The sequence below is a fragment of the Sorex araneus genome, chromosome 7 (genome assembly GCF_027595985.1).
Source record: "Sorex araneus isolate mSorAra2 chromosome 7, mSorAra2.pri, whole genome shotgun sequence".
Lineage (NCBI taxonomy): Eukaryota > Metazoa > Chordata > Mammalia > Eulipotyphla > Soricidae > Sorex > Sorex araneus.
In genome coordinates, this window is record NC_073308.1 from 36,120,367 (window position 1) to 36,139,512 (window position 19,146).

General features: G+C 50.2%; 1 protein-coding gene across 1 annotated transcript; it reads right to left on the reverse strand.

Annotated features, from left to right (window-relative positions):
• Positions 1–2,130: 2,130 nt before the first annotated feature.
• On the reverse strand, positions 2,131–18,505 carry ADIPOR1 (adiponectin receptor 1). Its single transcript, XM_004610035.2, has 8 exons — positions 18,348–18,505; positions 10,269–10,505; positions 9,207–9,323; positions 7,207–7,378; positions 6,584–6,770; positions 5,262–5,449; positions 3,275–3,468; positions 2,131–2,966 (listed from the first exon to the last, which is right to left on the reverse strand). Exons 2-8 carry the CDS (start codon positions 10,410–10,412, stop codon positions 2,838–2,840), a joined length of 1,131 nt encoding a protein of 376 aa, XP_004610092.1. The 5' UTR covers positions 10,413–10,505; positions 18,348–18,505; the 3' UTR covers positions 2,131–2,837.
• Positions 18,506–19,146: the final 641 nt, after the last annotated feature.

Sequence of the window (19,146 nt, forward strand, 5' to 3'; positions counted from 1 at the left end):
AGACTTCAGAGCTTCAGTGGAATGGGAAGCTTTGGGCAGTGCCATTTCAATAACGATTGATTTGCCTTTTGAGTTTTGGGCCATACCCAGCTAGGCTTGAGGTTTCCTCCTGGCTGTGTTCAGGGACTATATGTGGTGCTGAGGGGCGAGGGGGGGTTGAACCCTGGTCAGCTGTGAGTCAGCCACCTATAAGGCAAGTGCCCTACCCACTATGCTATCTCTGCAGCCCCTGCTTTTGTCTCCTGGCAGCCTGGTGACCCTCTAGCTGGTTTCAGCTACTCTCCTTAGTTCCCGTCTGCCATGCCTCCAGCTGTCGCCCCAAGATCCGCAATGGGCCACCCACACATGAGCACGCAAAGCTCTATGGCTATTTTTTAGGCCAAGCAGTGCAGAGAGGACCCAGAGCCCACTTTATTGCCAGTGATGTGGTTGCTGCTCAGGCACAGTACTACCAGGTAAGCAGGGAGGCACCTGGAGGTGCTTGGGGGTTGTTAGGGTTGTGCCAATGACCTAACTCAGGACCTTACACGTGCTCCTGGCCAGGGTTCTCTCCAGCTCCCGCCTCCCCACCCCCAGCCCCATTACATATTTCTAATTGGAAATGAGTGTACCGTAGCTGGGGATGTTAGTCTCACCCCCAATTTTTCAACTTACTGACAGCAAACAGTTTGATGTTCAGCTTTTTCTCTTAGCCTTTTAGCATCACAGCTCACTGATTTTGCCATCATTTCCTTGTTCTCCTTAAGTGCCTTGTAGGTTCTCAGTTTTTAGGAAGTAAATGGATCAACCATTAAGTGTCATACTGTTTAGGGGCCGGAGTGGTAGTACAGTGGGGAGGGCGTTTGCCTTCACACGGCCAACCTGGGTTCAATTCCCAGCATCCCATATGGTCCCCAAGCACCGCCAGGAAGAACCCCTGAGCATCGCTGGGTTCGTGACCCAAAAAGGAAAAAAAAAAGTCATAGTTTAATGAAATGCCGGTTGTGATATATCTATGCACGTCCTACCAGTGTGAGTTCTACCAGCACCATAGGGTCTGCTTTGCTTGTGACTGGAATGATATGGTTTATGACACTGGTTTGAGTTTTCGTTTCCCTGATCAGCACTTGAGGTTGAAAAACCTCCACTGCTTATTGAATTATTAATCTTAGGCCACTTTAAGCGTTGCTCGATGCTGACTCTAAAAGACCATTATAGGGGTGCCAGGGATTGAACGCAGGTTGTTTGTGTGCAAGGTAAGCACCCTACCCGCTGTACTATGGCTCTGGCCCCAGATGGATCATTTAGTGGGCCAGCTGTTCGTGCAGTTGTGCAAACTTGTCCCTTAAAATGAACACAAGTTTATATCGCAAGATTCCTGCCTAATTACCACATTACCTCAGGAAAGCACGTACTAACCCCTTATGAGACAAATTTAAGCAAGGCAGTTTGGCAGAACTCTGAAATAATATGTAATACTCTTTTGATATTCACCAGGGATATCCCAGCACCTTTGAGAATCATTTAATTATTGGGCACTATTACAACATACCAAGTTTTCTACATGTAGATAACATGAAGAATTGAGCTATACTGAGGAACAGATGCTAGGAATTCAATTAGGCTCATTTACTTTTTTGCAGTAATTGTGCCAGTTTGTCAATGCCTACAATTCAGATTTGTATCTCAGTAAAAACAAACTGTTATTACTGTTTTTTTTTTTTTTTTTTTTTTGGGTCACACCCGGCGATGCACAGGGGTTACTCCTGGCTCTTCACTCAGGAATTACCCCTGGCGGTGCTCAGGGGACCATATGGGATGCTGGGATTAGAACCCGGGTCGGCCGCATGCAAGGCAAACGCCCTACCCGATGTGCTATTGCTCCAGCCCCTGTTATTACTGTTTTTGAACCACACCTGGGAGTGCTTACTGCTGCCTCTGCACTCAGGGATGATGCCTGGTGGGGATGGAAGAGGCTGGAGTAGCGTGCGGGGTACCAAGAATCAGACCTGGGTGAGTTGTACGCATGACAGAAGTCTTCTCCACGGTACCCTCACTCCAGCCTGGAAATGGAAATGATTTTCCTGGTCTTATCCTCTTGAGTTCTGTTAAATACTCGAGACCACACGTTACAATTTTGAATGCCAAGTGTCTTCTGTATTTCTTTTATTGTCATCATAGTCTTTGCATCAAGATACATAGCAATGATAGCAGGTTTCTTTTAAAGCTTAGTATTAAATATTAAATATCTTTCCCCATTTTAATTTTACATTACTCTGCCAAGAAAAAAAAAATTAAAAACTCAAGTTATTTGAAGCCTGGACACACTTCCATGATTAGCCGGGCTACGTAAAAGTTGGTGGCTTTGTTCATCCTGCTGTGAGAACAGATTGAGGCCCTAGAAAGATGGGACCAGGTTATAATTGTTTTTGAAAAGTGTGCTACAAAAATGGACGGCCTGTTATAAGCCAGGTTACAAAGTAAGGGGGAGGGGTAAAGGGAGGGACATTTTCTTCCAGAAATAACTTCTGGAAAGTCCCAGTCCATCATTTATTTCCACCAAAGGGCTAGACAGGGGTAAAATCTCAACGTGAGCTTCAAAGTATTGTCTCTTGCCGAGGAGGGGGACTGCTGAGCAGGACGTGGCTTAGTCTGGCCGCCCCCACCCTCCTCAGCCAGGACAACAGGAAACGTATTGCCCAGTGGGTGTGGAAGTGGGCCGAAGCTTGCTTGGTACTGAATTCTCTAGGAGGTTTCTTCTAGAAACGGACAACTCAGACTCTTCCTCTCACTTCAGCATAGAAGTTATTTTTAAAAGCACTTGGGAAGTTCCTCCTCCAGCCCCCAGGCAGGAAGGCTCAGAGAAGGGAGTCATCAGTACAGCCACCTTCCAAGCCGTAACGGAATTCCTGAAGGTTGGAGACCCCATAGAAGTGGACAAAGGCTGCTGCCACCACCAGGACATGGAAAATCTGATGAGACTGGAACTGCGGAGGAACGAAAGAACATGGTAAGGTCAGGGCAGGAGGGATTAGGAACAAGTCATGGAGCACTGGCTCTTCTAATTTCTCCTTCACTGTCTAACAACAAAGTGACATGTTTGTTGTACACGATTTCAAAGACAGTCTTGTCAGAGATACATTAAAACATTGCAGTTCCCACTCCTCTACCCCCACCCCACTGGCACTTCTTTGTCCTACACACTCCCAAACTCCGCATGACCACAATTCCCTACCTCTCGGGCTCTGATATGGACTTTAGCCATCAAAGGCCCCGCTGGGGAGTCAGTTCTTACCCAGATGTCAAATTTCCCAGGAAAGAAGCGCTCGGGAATCCGAGCAGCGTAAAGGCCAGCTCCGGTGATGTACATGACAGCCATGAGGAAGAACCAGCCCATCTGGCCCACGGTTGTGGCCTTGACAAAGCCCTCGGCGATAGTAAAGTGCATGGTGGGCACCACACCGCTCAAACCGAGTCCCAGGAACACCCCTGAGTAAAGCAGAAGGGAGTCTGTCAGGGAGGGAACGGCCACGACAAGGAAGACACTATCCTCTGAATGCTGAGTCGCAGAGGCTCAGTCCTGGTGAATGCTATGTACTACGGAAATTAAGTCAGGATGGAAACATTCAGCAGATACTCTTCACCACACACAGGGAAGAAGGCTGTGTACAGAGCTATGACCTTTTAAGCAGTACCGAGAAGAAAGGAAGGAGTTTATTCCCTGACTAGAAACCAAGTTAAAAAAAAAAAAACCGCCCAAACTCTCTAAGGGCTGTCTTGGATGAGGAACCTACAGGGGTTCACAGAAGCCAGTGGGCCAGGCGTACCCAAGGCGAAGTAGCCAGGATTCATTCACGTCCTGGGTAGACAGATCTGAACTGTCCTGGCTGCTGGGACATACAAATAAGGAAACTGGAGGGAAAATCAAGATGTCTCAGTTGCATCACACTGCACAGAGCTGAAGGGCAGGAACTACCTTCCCCAACCTTGCGGATCCCCTTGTTCAGCTCCCCATCTGCAACAGGTCAATGCTTGGTGTTTAGGGTGTTTTTTGTTTTTTTGTTTTGTTTTTCTGCTTTCTGGGTCACACCCAGCATTGCTCAGGAGTTACTCCTGGCTCTGCACTCAGGAACTACTCCTGGCGGTGCTTAGGGGACCATATGGGATGCTTGGGATTGAACCCAGGTGGGCCGCGTGCAAGGCAAAAGCCCTACCCACTGTGCTATCACTCTGGCCCCTGTTCCTTTTAAATGAAGGTTAAGACACAACAGAGGTAAGTCTTAATGATAGAAAAAAGGCTAGCAGTAACCTGTGTACTGCTTCAAATAATAAACCTTAAAACAGGAGTTTAGATGAGACATAAGTGGCATTTATGATTGTGGTTATTATGTATTTAATTCCATTCCCTTAGTAACGTAACTCCAGGTGTTTTACTCTAACCATGTATGACCACTTTTTTGGAGGGGGGTATTCGGGCCAAACCCAGCTGTGTTTTAGGACCCACTCCTGGCTCTCTGCTCAGGGCTCCCTCCTCACAATGTTTGGAGAACTGTTTGTGGTACAGGAGTCGAACACGGTTCGGCCCTATGCTGGTATAGCACCTTACCCCTGTACTATCTCTCCAGCTCTTCCTTTTTTAAAAAACATTCTTTTTTTTTTTCTTTTTGGGTCACACCCAACGATGCTTAGGGGTTACTCCTGGCTTTGCACTCAGGAAGTACTCCTGGCAGTGCTTGGGGGACCATATGGGATGCCGGAGATCGAACCTGGGTCGGCCGCGTGCAAGGCAAACGCCCTACCCGCTGTGCTATCGCTCCGGCCCCTTTAAAAAACATTCTTAAACCAAATAGAAGAACAATCATTTTATATATTTATTTTTTTTTTTTTGACACACCTGGCGATGCTCAGGAATTACTTCTCACTCTGAACTCAGGAATTACTTCTATAAGTGCTTGGAGGACCATATGGGATGCTGGGGATTGAACCTGGGTCGGCTGCGTGCAAGGCAAGTGCCCTCCCACTGTACTATCACTCTCGCCCCGAAGAGCAATCATTTTAAAATGCAGCAAATTGGTTAATGTGGTGATGATCTAATTAGCATCCTACCCAATGAATACTGAAAAATAACTGCAGGTTTGAAAATGTTCATGGGTTTCAAAAGTTCTACACACAATTCTGGATTCAGGCTGGCTCTCTGACCTGCAAACCTGAGTGCCCAGGGCGATCCCATCAGGCTCAAGGCCCACAGGTCTATGTTGTTGGACTCTCACTTTCCTACGTACCTGCTCTTGTTTGCCGGTGCTTAGGAGTGGCAAACCGGTCCCACTGTGCCACGATGATGGCAGAAATGCCCAGGACGCAGACGATGGAGAGGTAGATGAGCCGTGGCTGTGGGGAGCAGTAGAAGGAATAATAGAGCCAAGGAACAAAGCTCCCCATAATCAGCAGGGCAATCCCTGAATAATCCAGTCTGAAAAAAGAGCCACAGAATTGAAGATCAGTAAGGAAGAAAAAGAACTCCTGCAGCTCAGTTCCCTGGTGACCACAGACTCACAGACTGGCCCATTCCCAGTCTCCGCTCACCCATTGGGTCCAGCCTGCCTCTGGGATCTAAGTCACCCGAGGTCAAGCACTTCTGGTTTGGAGTGAGAGTCCTATAACCTGAATTCTCTCCCTCGTCCACAGTGGACACTTCCCAGTTAGAAAACATTGCGTCCCTGCTGATTTCCAGGGCCATGCTCAGAACAGACCCGGGTACCCGCCAGTTGTGAAGGTCCATGTTCTAATAACAAAGCCCTTAAATTGAAGTATTACTAAGTGGTACTGATCCACTGTAACTGATTTTCCTTAGTGGTGCCAGGACTTGACCTCCGGGCCTTATGCGTGTCAGTCACGTACCTCACTGCTGAGCCACATACCAGCCTTTCACAACTGACTTATCGTGATAAAAATATACTTTTTTTGGGGTCACATCTAGTGGTGCTCAAGGGTTACTCCTGGCGAGCTCGGGGGACCATATGGGATGCTGGGGATCAAATCCAAGTTGGGCATATACAAAACCAGTGCTCTACCCGCTGTATTATCACTCCGGCCCTAAAATTTCTCCTTCTTGTTTTTTGTGGCAAGTACGGTAACCTACTACTACTTGCAAAACCAATAATAACCACAGGACCAAACAAATAAACAGAAGTCCTCGGAGCTGAGGGCTAGGGAGGCCGTGGCTGACGGATACGGGGCCCCCTGGCAAGGCGTGCGGGGCAGAGATAAGCTGCGCTCGACAGCTGGAGGAGCAGCAGCAGGGGGAGGCAAGAGCCACACCCACGAGGGCCCAGGTGACGGGAAGGTAATCGGAACGTGTACGTGTCTTGGAGGACTCCACTGGCACCCGACTTTCTGCTCCCATATCGAGTATATACTCGATACAGGGTTCCATCTGTTGAGGCTGCAGTGAACCTTTCCATGAAGGATTTCAGAGAAATGCTTTATCACCCCATTATACCAACAAAATAGCACGGCTTTCCTCTGAAACCTACGGTAGTGCTTAGAGGCCTGTGGAGTTCCTGGGGTCTGACTCACTTTCCCTTCTGTCATTCCTTCTACTTACTTGGAAAATGTCCGAGAGACTTTCTCTGAATGACAATAGACGGTGTGAAAGAGCCAGGAGAAACTGAGGCAGAGCACTGCACCCAGAAAGAACATCCCGAAAACCACCTTCTCTTGCAGGGGGGCCATGAAGTACATATTTGGTCTGAGCATGGTCAAGATTCCCAAGAAGAGAAACAGCACGAAACCTGTGGGGTGGGGGCAAAACAAAAAAAATTGGAGGAGAGGGGTAACATGAGGGTGTTGAGGGTAGCACTCGAGAGTCAATGACAGGGTTTAGCTGCAGGAGCAAGTTTCAATTCTGGGAGAAAGTGGCAGCAGTCATGGAAACCATTTTTGGAAATATTGGAATTGTTTCTGGCAGGGGACTTGCCTACGTCAAGATTCGTTTCTCCTTGGATCACAGAAGAACAGCTAGTCCCCGTTTCCTCTGCCTGAGGGCTTCTTCCCCAGGCAAAGAGATCAGCTATCAAGAGTCAGCTGAGCTGCCGGGAGCTTTTAAGGCATGCTGGGTACCAAGCAATTTGCAAACCTTGTTTAGCTTCCTTTTCACTGACAAAGGCGACATACAATCCCTTGGCATTTCAAAAACTCACACGTGTCTCTCCCATCCGAATCACTCACCAAGCAGATGGGTCCAGATGTTGCCAGTTTCTGTGTGGATGCGGAAGATGCTCTTGAAGCAAGCCCGGAAGGAGGGCATGGGTGGTCTGTGGCCATGGAGCAGGTAGTCGTTGTCCTTCAGCCAGTCGGGGAGCACATCGTAAGGAATGACTCTCCAGCGCCCCTCCCAGACCTGGAATGCATACACTCTAAGCAGGGCCCCAGAGGACAGTTTCCCCAAGGACATGGACAGTCCTAGAAGATGTCCAAGAGGCTTCAGCTGGCCCTAAGTGACAGTAGGTGACAGTTCAGATGGGGACCAATCCAAGACATAGCACCAATTAGCCGATGCAGTCCGGGACCACTTTTTCTTTTTAAAGCCTCACGGATGTGTCAATCTTTAGGTTAGTTGAAATTTAAAAATGACCATGAATGAAAACTAAGAAACAAAATTCTATGCCTGTTTTTTGGTTTGGGGGCCATACCGGGTTGTACTCAGGACTTACTCCTGGTTCTGCACTCAGGATAACTTGAGGCAGGGCTTGTGGTACTGTATGTGGTGCCAGGGATCAAATCCAGCCTGGCTAGGTGCAAGGCAAGCATCACCCCCATCCCCCCGCAACACACACCCAGCCCCTGCCCGCCACTGTGGCTCCAGCCCCACATGCCTGGTTTTAAACAGACATTTTCTCCCTCCTCTGGCCCTCTCTTCTAGGAGATTCTGGTTACCCCCGCTCTATCTTTTCTCCTCATTAGAAACTCCAGAGCAGGAGCTTTCAATGTAGCTGCAGGAGCAAGTTTCAATTCTGGGAGAAACACACTGTATTCAAGGAGTGAATAAAATAATCTGGATGGAAGAAAATTATCACTAGGTTCATTTACCTCTAACTTTTTTTTGGGGGGGAGGGGGTGACACCCAGCAGTGCTCATGACTTACTCCTGCTTTGCTCTCAAGGATCACACCCTGTGGGCTCGACAAGACGGGGTGCCAGGATCAAACCCAGTTGGCCTGATGCAAGGCGAAAGCCCTACCTGCTGTATTATTATTGCTCTGGTCCTTTTCTCTAAAATTTAACATTTTCTTCCATTTTAAATGTAGGTAACAGACTACAGTAGTAGTAGAGCTTGTGATTCTGTCCCAACAGAAATCCTAGTCATTTCCTCCTCTCCTCCCTCTTTCTTTCCCTCCCTCCCTTCCTCTGCTTTACAGCTCCACCTAACTGTGCTCAGGACTTATTCCTGGCTCTGCACTTAAGGCTCATTCTTGGTGGGCTCGAGAGACCATACTGGGTGTCAGGGATCAAACTTGGGTCTGATGGTACAAGAAAAGCACTCTATCCAGTACACTTTTGTTCAAAATCAGAGACATTTTAAAATGTAGCTAGTATATTTCGAACTATTTCTACTCAGCACAACCGACTTACAAGAAAAATCTACTCAACTATAGCTTGTTATTAGTATGTCAGAAAGGACTCCTTATTATTGTATCATACTGAAATATTTTTAATATACTGCTAATGAAGTTATAGCTTCAGAAGTTAAGAATTCTGATTTTAGGGTCCAGTGTGCTATAGTACAGCAGGTAGGGTGTTTGCCTTGTCCGTGACCGACCCAGTTCAATACCCATATGGTTCATTCTCTAAGCTTACCAGGAGTGATCCCTGAGCACAGTGCCAAGAGTAAGCCCTGAGTACCACTGTGTATAAGGTGTATAAGGCCCCAAAACAAAGAAATAAAATTCCTATTTCAGGGCTGGAATGTTGTTCCGTGGTGGAGCACATGCTTTACATGCGTGATGTCCTGGGTTCAGTCCTTGGCACTGATCAAAAAAAGAATTTCTGTGTAGACTCTATTTTGATTAACACCTGTCACAGGAGTCAATATGCATTTGCCAGTGTCCACCCTGACTTCCTTTCCTCCAGCCAAACCAAACACACCCACGGGAGGGAAAGCGCCCGAGTGTGGCAGCAGCCGGTCACCCCCTGCCCCTTCCCTCCCCTGCAGAAGCAACAAGGCCGCACCTTATACACAAACTCTTCCATCTTCTCCATGGCATGGTGGGCTTGCAGGGGAAGCGTCAGCACCCGCACCTCCTCCTCCTCTTCCTGGGGCACCGGGCATGCTTGCTCTTCTTCAGCCTTTAGGACACAAACAACAAACAAACTCTCAGACCTAAGAGTCATCTCATACCCGATGTTCTGGATCAATCGGCTCCAGGACACCCCAGACTCAGCCAAGCCCAGCTGCCAGCCTGCCTCCTACCCCATGCCCGTGTCTCCTCCACCAGTCTGACAGCTGAGGCTACTAATACTCTGTGACTGCTGGCAGGAAAGCTTGATGCAGCCCAGGGCCAAGGACTGAACGAGGCCGGCACGGGACAGGATCAGCACACCAGCACTAACTGGGTTTCAGCCTGAACCGGCCCATCCTTATTTTCAGACCTGTGACTCACAAAATTTCTGATTTCCTCAAGGTGTCTCTCCCTCAGATGACAAGGAACACACACAATCCCACATTCCAAACTCTGAAAATGGTGTCGGTGAACAATTTTTTTTTTCCAGTAAATGATTTAATGTTCTTTGCTCCAGTTCGGAGACACTGGGGGAGTTCCCCTGACGGGCACTGTACCCACGGCAGCTGGCGGGAGTCTCAGAGCCTCGGGACAGGCTGAGAGGATGGCAGCAGTGGCATGGCCTGGGCTCCCGGGGGAGCCAAGAACAGCGTGCACGGGCAAGCACTGGCCGACAGGGAGAGGCGGTTTCTGTCCCCAGGCTGCGAACCATGGAGATGGAGCCTGGTAGTTCATCCCCTCCTCTGGGACATTCCCTCTCTCCTGCTGACGGTCCTTGGTAAACACATGAGACTTCATAGATTTCTGCTGTTTTGTTTAGGGCCTCAAGCAGCAGTCCTGGGGGGTCGGCTCTGACAGTGCTCAGGGGGCCCTGCAGTGTCAGAGACTGTGCCTGCGCTCCTGGCCACCCCCCCATGGGGCACCACGTGGTTCCTTGGGCACAGCTAGGTGTGGTCCCCCCCCCACAGGATAAAGGGAAAGGAGCGACGCTGGCCGGGGGAAGACCACGTACTCTGATGGGGCTGGCGGCTGCCCGCTTGCCCTTCTCTTCCAGCAGGGGTCCCAGCTCAGCCAGCTCCACGGTGTCGGTCTCCCTGTTACCGGCAGGAGCCCCATTGCCCTGTGCTGCCACCACAGAACCTTTGTGTGAAGACATCTGGCTTGCACCCGGAACCTTGCAGACTCAGCTTGCGGACAGGCTGGATGCTCTCAGTCCCAGGGGGCAGAGATCCCGCTGAGATGGTAGACACTGAAAGTAAACACAAACAAAAGGGCACACTGATGACTGATTGCTCTGATCATTCCATCCCCACTGATCAATACCGAGGAACACACAGCCAGCCAGTGCAGTTTCTAAAGGGCCACTGATTTCAACTAAAATGAAAGCTCCTCCCTGAGCACCAAGGCAGGAGTGAGCCCTGAACGCTGCCAGGTGTGTCCCACACACAAAAATTTAATTAAAACGGAATATACTCCCATTCTTCCTCCTTAATATCACCCTTTACTCAGAACCTCACTAACCAGGCCTGAGTGATAGCACAGCGGGGAGGGTGTTTGCCTTGCATGCAGCTGACCCGGGCTCTATCCCCAGCACTCCACATCACCCCCCAAGCACTGCCAGGAGTAATTCCCAAGTGTAGAGCCAGGAGCAACCCCTGGGCATCGCCAGGTGTGACCCAAAAAAGAGGGGTGGGGCAAAGAACCTCACTAGCTTTACAGACAAGGCTCAAAACGTAAACAGGTCGTTTGCCTTCCCAAGCTCTGCAGTTATTCTGCCAAGCTGTCATCAGCGAGAGACAGCTCCCCACTCTCAACGACCCCCTCAGCGCGCAGATCTCATGTCAGGGAGTGTAGCCCAGTGTTCCCTCCGCTGCTCTGTCCACTAAATACCTATAGAAGGGGCAGTGAAAACACAAAGCCAATGCCAGGCTGTAGTCCGAAGAGGCCACCCAGGCTGAGAGATGGGCTCACTGCCACCGGAATTCAAGGGTGCTGGACATGCTAAAAAAGTTTCCAGTTCAGCCGTGGGCTGGGAGACCAGTGGCTTCTGCCTCAGCCTACTCATTCAGTCTACAGAGACAGCCTGGGTTCGACACTTGGGCAACAGGCTGCAGCATACTCTCCACAGAGCAAGGAGTGACCACCTGCAAGCAGCCCCGCCTCGCCCTCTATTGCACACCGAACAACCGGCTCGGCGGGCGTGTGTGCCAACCACCGCAGCTCAGGGCTTAAGCACCACTCAAGCACTGCTCAAAGGAGTTTTCCAGAAACTAAAGACTGACACACCGATCCCTGAGGAAAACCAGAGAAACCCAGAACTCAGTTTTCGAGGAAAGGTCTCGGACATGTCGAGTTTTCCCGAGCTCAACTTTAGGCAGTGGTCTTTAGTCAGGAAAGCGATGAAGAGGTGAAAATGAGACTGAACAGAATGGGAAGAAACCAGAAAGTTCTACCTTGTAAAGACCAATTCTTCCCACTCCAAACGAAGGTCTTTATTAGTAATAACAACAGTTTTAGCTGGGTACCCACGCCCTGGGAATCCTGGGGAAAGGCAGAGGTCCAAGAAAGAGCCAAGCCCTAAAGCGAGCTACATTACAGAGGGGCCGACAGGCAACCCCAATCTTCTGCGAGAGGCAATGAGCAGGACACCGCTCCTGACCAGGAGACTATTGTCTCGCTCTCCCCCACTGCTCTCCCACTATAGACACTGCGACACTGGTACTAGCTAGTTCTTTACCCAAGGGGATCGCAACAGCTTCTCAGGACTCTAATAGCACATATGTGGTCAGGAAAGGCAATCCTCGAGTTCCAGCACACTCACACCCTGGACCATTCACAAGCACAGCTGAAAGCAAAAGGCAAAACAAGAACATGGGAACACGGGACAACTGGGAGAGAGGCAGATCTTTACGGGGAACTTGGGACGGGGAAGGAACTGGTGAGTATGAGTGTGGTGGAGCTAACGTGACTCCGCATGTGCCCAAACACGTAGAACTGCACACTAAAATAAGTGTTTCCTCCCACTCCTCAATACTCAAATCAGGAAGAGAGATTGTATCCAGCATAGAGAAACTAAATAAATATTACTCACTGAAATCATAAATTATTTGGCTGGAGAATGATTGTTCCATAGGAAGGTTCATATATTTTCTGCAATTTCATCCTAATAAAGTGAAAAATGCCCTGACTACTATGAATTTGAATTTACACTGGCAATTTTTCATCATCACGTTATTTACTCTTTAAGAATTTGATATATACAAACCTGTTAGAGAAACGTTAAGATCTTTTGCACACACACACTAAAAGGAAGCAGGCCTTTAGATGGGGTCAACACATAGCCGGTTCCTCTGCCTTGTGCTGGCTGATGAGACACATAATGCCAACTCACACCCACAGCCAACCATGGAACCCCAGGGGAACAAGAAACCAAGGGCTCTGGGAAACCTCAGGAGATAAGAGTCAGAAACGTTGGGAAATCTGTTTCAGTACACGACCACAACATTTCACTTCCTCTAAGTGTGGCACTACTGAATAAACAGCTCTACTAAGAGATAATTCCTATCCAAGCAAAAGAATGGACACAGCACAAGGCAGCTTGGAGAAACCTATAGGAGGGGACACTCAGTTCTGGTGTCAGAAACATATGTTGGTGCTGCAACTTATGTTCATTAAATCACATGGCTCTGTGAGGCACCAGTGGCACATGTTGGCAGAATCAATGTTAAATGCAGGCCATGGTGGGTGGGGAGTTACTTTTCAGGTCCTGAGATATAATACAACAGACCATAGTGTGTGTGATCATACATACATACATTTATGTGTGTGTGTGTGTGTGTGTGTGTGCGCACACACGCATGTGTGTATTTCTTCTTCAATTTCTGTCAGTTCCCTCAAGTCAAAATCAGTGAATAAAAGAACTCTGGGGGGCTGGAGTGATAGCATAGCGGGTAGGGCCTTTGCCTTGCATGTGGCCGACCCGGGTTCAAATCCCAGCATCCCATATGGTCTCTTGAGCACCGCCAGGAGTAATTCCTGAGTGCAGAGCCAGGAGTAACCCCTGTGCATCGCCAGGTGTGACCCAAAAACCAAAAAGAAAGAATAAATAAAAGAACTCTGGGCAGTAAGCACATAACTTTTCCTATTAACAGCTAAGTGCTTTAAAGAACTTTTCCTCATGCTTGTGGAGCTTTCTCCATCCTTTTTCCTTCCCCCACCCCCAGAGTTAACCAACACATTTGCGAAATATTTAACAAAGGTGCTTTATACTAGTACTCTGAGGTAGTGCAGGATACTACATGCAAAAAGGAAAACCGAGTAAGTCACTGTGTTCAAAGAGCTGTAGCAGAGGGCACAGGATGACCCGGGATGTGTACGATGTGCTACGATTCCACTGTTCCAAAGAGAGAATCCCACAGGGTCACACACTAAGCAGTTACTCTGAGTAATGAGTAACTCTGCTCCCAGAGGCAACGAGGATAATACAGACATGCTAAGGTAGAGATTTGTTACAGAATCCAGCTTGATATTCTTACAAATTTTCATCTGATCTGAAAAATTAGTTCTACTTTTTTGGGCCATACTTGGCAATGCTCAGGATCACCTTAGCATACATACAAGAGAAGCGCCTTAACCCCTGTGCTCGCTCTTCACTGGAGCTGAAAAATCAAGTCCAAACTCTTCAAGGAAGACTGTAATATCTGGGGTATCATCAAAGTTCCCTTTTCTCTTAATTCTTTGGATTCCCTCCAGCTCCTCTGTCACTAGTTCCTACACCTCCCTTCCCTGTCTTCTAGACTGAGTCACTAAGCCATAGTAAAACGCCAATGAATGTATAAGAGTTATGCCATGATACATTAACCAGAGGAGGTCAATGGAGAGAATGCCATCACAGTCTGCTAAGTTCATCTTTCAGTGTAGTTTTCTAAGTTAGTGTCTTCAACCACTGGTCCATGGGCCAGTATTTGTCCACAGGTGTAGACAAGGAGGTCGACAACAGTGGTCTACACTTAATTGAAACTGCCAGTGTGCAAGCAGGTGTGAAAAGGTTGGAGCTCACCGTTCCCAACTGCAGCAGCACAGAAGATGGGGAAAGAGAGAGACAGGGAGCAGGGGTGTGTCAGGAAAGAAGAGCAGTGATTCTAGGAACGAAATACAACACGTCTGATAGGGTCGGTCATCACAGCTGGGAATCAAAACAAGTGCTTTGTCTTTACTCCGTAAATACACCCCCAGCCTCTGTATTAAGACTGATCTGGGGGCATAACTCAAAGTTTTTACATTTTCATATACTTTAGAGAATACATAATTCTCCTCAAGCTCACAGCATTCAATATAGGAAACTGCAATTGAGCCAAACTCCAATAAGTGCATGTAAATTAGTTGGCGCCTACGCAGCGCCAGAGAGTAAACTGAGGGCCATGCACAGGCAAACCACATGCTCTACCACTTGACCCAGATCTCCAGTCCCCGCTGAGTGTGTGTTTGATAGGATTTCTACAATTTGTTAGGAAGCTAACAAATCTTTACCACTAAGCTTTCTGACTGGATAAACTGTAGGCTCTTCGAGAACAAAGCTGTGGAGGCATTTGTGCACCTAAAATAAGATAATCCTGTGCGGCTGAACTTGGGGAAGGATTCCTCATCACTAGCTGATGAAGACCTTATTTCCTGTAGAGGTTTCAAATGTCAGGGGGGACACATATGTTCCCTGAACCAGTTCCCAGGTTTCCCAGCTATACCACACCGCTTTCCTGGAGTCAGAGCTCCACGCAGGAGTCGTTTTGCTTTTCTTTTTTTTTTTTTTTTTTTTTTTTTGCTTTTTGGGTCACACCCAGCGATGCTCAGGGGTTACTCCTGGCTTTGCACTTAGGAATTACTCCTGGCAGTGCTTGGGGGACCATATGGGATGCCGGGGATCGAACCCGGGTCGGCCGCGTGCAAGGCAAACGCCCTACCCACTGTGCTATCGCTCCGGCCCCACTTTTTGTTTCTTAAAGTAACAAGGGTGCATGACATATTCTAGGTTCATGCGTATAGTATTATAAACCAATATCCAAATTACCAAGTCGTTACCTTTGCCACAGAAAATCTAGTTTTCATCTCCCCCATGCTCCAGCTTTTGGACCACACCCGGCAATGCTCTGGCTGACTCCAGGCTCTGCACTGAGGGATCACTCCTGGCAGGTTGAGGGGACCGTGTGGGGTGCTGGAAATCACCCTACCTGCTTTTTAGTCACTCTGGCCCTCAACTACTTTTGAAGCAAACAACCTTGACCCTCAACAATGTGGTGTCTTTTTGTTCCACAGCAGACCAAGGTAACAGTGAAGACAAAAAAATTCCACTGCAGCTAGTCTAAGTAGGTCCTCCCTTCATTCAAGATGGTTTCACGGCACTCCTGTGGGCAGGAAAAGAGGCAAGGCCCGGCCCACCTCAAAACTACCAAAACGCAGTAAAGGGGCTTCAACTTTTTTGCTCAACGTCAAGTGTCCCAGAGTTCAGAGTGGGGAATCATAACGAGGTAGCCTTGCAGCTCCTTTTTGCAGCTCCCTTCCAAGAAAAGCCGTCCCAACTAAGCGGTCATTTTTGATTCTGAGCAGAAACGGCCACTTTTCAAATGCCATGACCAAAAAGATCTTTTTAGGGGCTGGAGAGATAGCACAGCGGGTAGGGCGTTTGCCTTGCACGCGGCCGACCCGGGTTCAAATCCCAGCATCCCATATGGTCCCCTGAGCATGGCCAGGGGTAATTCCTGAGTGCAGAGCCAGGAGTAACCCCTGTGCATCGCCAGGTGTGACCCAAAAAGCAAAAAAAAAAAAAAAAAAAAAGATCTTTTTATACTAGGCTGTTCTTAATACCTAATTACATAACAGACACACAGTCAATCCAGCAACACAACCTAACTATACCTTAGAAGCTCCAAGGGAACAAAGGCAGCTTAGCACGAACCTGAACGCTGAATATTTGGTAATGGCTTGAGGGCAACTGTCAAGATCTTTTTGATCCAAGAAAGCCACTGACCGTATATAAACATTAACCCCAACCCCAACATTTGGGAGCAGGAAAGAGGAATTAACTTTGAACATTGAGCGAGGAGACAGTCCCTCGGGTGATATTAGGAGCAAATGGACATTGAGGACAGAACATAATGACTCTGATGAGTACCAGCAGCAGAAAATCCCACCAGAATTAATCAAGTTTCTGGACTTCCAGATTGTTCACTACAGTGATTATAAGCAGAACAAGATCATGTAACAAAAGTGTTACAGGGGGCTGGAGCAATAGCACAGCGGGTAGGGCATTTGCCTTGCAAGCGGCCAACCCAGGTTCAATTCCCAGCATCCCATATGGTCCCCTGAGCACCGCCAGGAGTAATTCATGAGTGCATGAGCCAGGAGTAATCCCTGTACATCACCGGGTGTGACCCAAAAAGCAAAAAAAAAAAAAAAAAAAAAGTGTTACAGACTCTAATATGAGAGTCAAATTAAATTTCTTAGGGAAATGGACAACAAACACACGGTTTAGAGGGAAGTACAAATTCTATGCTTTGCTCAGATGAGATTTCCTATGAAGTACTTACAGTACGAATGCAAGGCACTGGTGGCTTAGGGGAAGTTAAGACTTGGAAGCTCTGCTGGCCTCAATTTTAAATGAGGGAAATAATTTCTGTTGGCTAATCAAGTCATGAGAAAGCTAACTGCCACTAAGTCCTAGAGGAATTCAGAAGAAAAGCCCAAATCTAGTTGGAATGATCTGAAAGGGTTTTGTGGAGGATTTTAAGGAAGCGGGGAGCAGAGCACTGCCGGCTGGTACCATGACGGGAGCTTGTTCCCAGAGCAGTGAATACTCCACTTTCCCCTGAGAGTGTCTCAGAAAGATAGAGAGAGGCAAAGTGGAGAAACTGAACCCGGTCTTGCCAACGAGCTGCATTCCAGGCGTTAGCAACGGGCAGCTCGGTGGGTCCACACCGCCTGCAGATGCTTGCTTGCTTGCTTGCTTGCAATGCCTTCCTGCTTGCAGGCAGAACGGTCGATGACTTTGTTTCATCGCCCCCTGGGAATCAGGAGATTTCTGGCCACCAAGGACCGAGTGCTCCCGGAGGCCACTCTGCAGTCAGGGCTACCTTACTGAGCCGCCTTCCCGAGGCCACACATCAGTCCTGAGGATCGATTCCCGCAAGCGCCGCCCAGAGCGGGGCACACAGCAATTACTGCTGGACGGAAGCTCTGGCCTGACCCTGCACTTCTGCCCGGGCCCGCCCGTCCACACTCCTGGTCCAGCGCTGGGGCCATAAACGCCTCGGGGCGCGGTTGCACCATCCCCCGAGACCCAGCCCGAGGAGAGGCCGGGGCAGCACACACCCCCACTTACTTCACTCCAACAAGCGACCGCCCACGCGGGGCAGCCTCGACCTCCCCTGCTGCTTCTCCCACCCAGTCTCTAACGCTGGGGGGAATATCAACTCTTGGTGTCGTCAAGTGCTCCGGAGTCCGCCTAAGGCTCCTCGGACGCTTGAAGGGAAATGAGCCCAGGAAGCCCCCGCGGCCCGGGGGCAGCCCGGGGGCAGCCCGACTCCACTTCCCCCTGACAGCAGACGTCCGTGTGCGATTCCCGGAAGGAGACGCCGCCGTCCCCGAAGGACCTTTACCTCTCGCTCGCGTTTCCCAATGTGCAGCACAGCCCACAAGCGCGGAAACTGTCCGGCACCCTCCCCCGGCCAGGAGGGGTCCCCTGGCCCGGCCAGGCCCGGCCTGACCCGGCACGGACGCTCGCTAGGGGCCCCCTGGGCGCCGCCGGGATGCCCGGGCGCGGGCCCCGCGCCCCGAGCCCACCAGCGCCGACGCCGCCCGGAGGCCGCCCCGAGGCGGCGGCAGTGGGCGGGGCCGGAAATGTTTACAAGCCCGAGCGCCGCCAAGCCGCGGGGCGCGGCGCCTCCGGGCCGCGGGGGTCGCGGGACCCCCGCGAGGGCTGCTCCGGTGACCGCCCCCACCCCCACCGGCTGTCCCCCGTCTTCCGCCTGGGCCCGGGGAGCCCGGGTGCTGCCGAGCCCCGGCTCGCTCCAGCGCCGCGCGCGCCCCGGGGGAAACTTACGGCCCGGCCGGAGGGTGGTGCTGGGGACCGCGGCCCCCCGCGCTACATCCCGCGGCGACGGACGCGGCCTGTGGCCGAGCGGCCCGGATCTTCAGGGCCCTCCCCGCGCCGGAAGGGGCGCGCGCGACCACACGGCGTCACCTCCGCGGTCGCGTCACCCCGTCTCGGCCCCCCCCGCCTCCCCGCCCCGCTCCGCGAACCCAATCACAGACCTCATCCATGGCCACGCCCTTGGTAGGCCCCGCCCCGAGAACTAGGCCCCGCCCCACCAAGACCCCGCCCCTCCGCTCATGCCCCTCCCCTCCGCTCAGGCCCCGCCCTGAGCTCCTCCCTGTCCTCCTGAAGGTCCCGCCCCCTTGCCCTGCTCATCATAAACCCCACCCGTAAGGACCTCAGGACGGCCACACCCTTAAGTAGCAAACCCCAGCGCGTGAGGCACCTAGCCCTGCGAAGGAATGGTGAACTCCCTATGTTCACCTGGTCTTCTAGGCCGGGAATTCTCTACATCTTATCTATTACTTAGGCTGTCCTTTCATCTTCAAAACACTCTTTTTTTTTCTTTTTGGTCACACCCAGCGATGCTCAGGGGTCACTCCTGGCTCTGCACTCAGGAATTACCCCTGGCCGTGCTCAGGGGACCATATGGGATGCTGGGAATCGAACCCGGGTCGGCCGCGTGCAAAGCAAACACCCTGCCTGCTGTGCTATCACTCCAGCCCCTTCAAAACACTTTTTTTTGGTGGGGGAGGGAGAGGTGGGCACACAGGCAGGGGTTTCTCCTGGCTCTGCACTCAGGAAT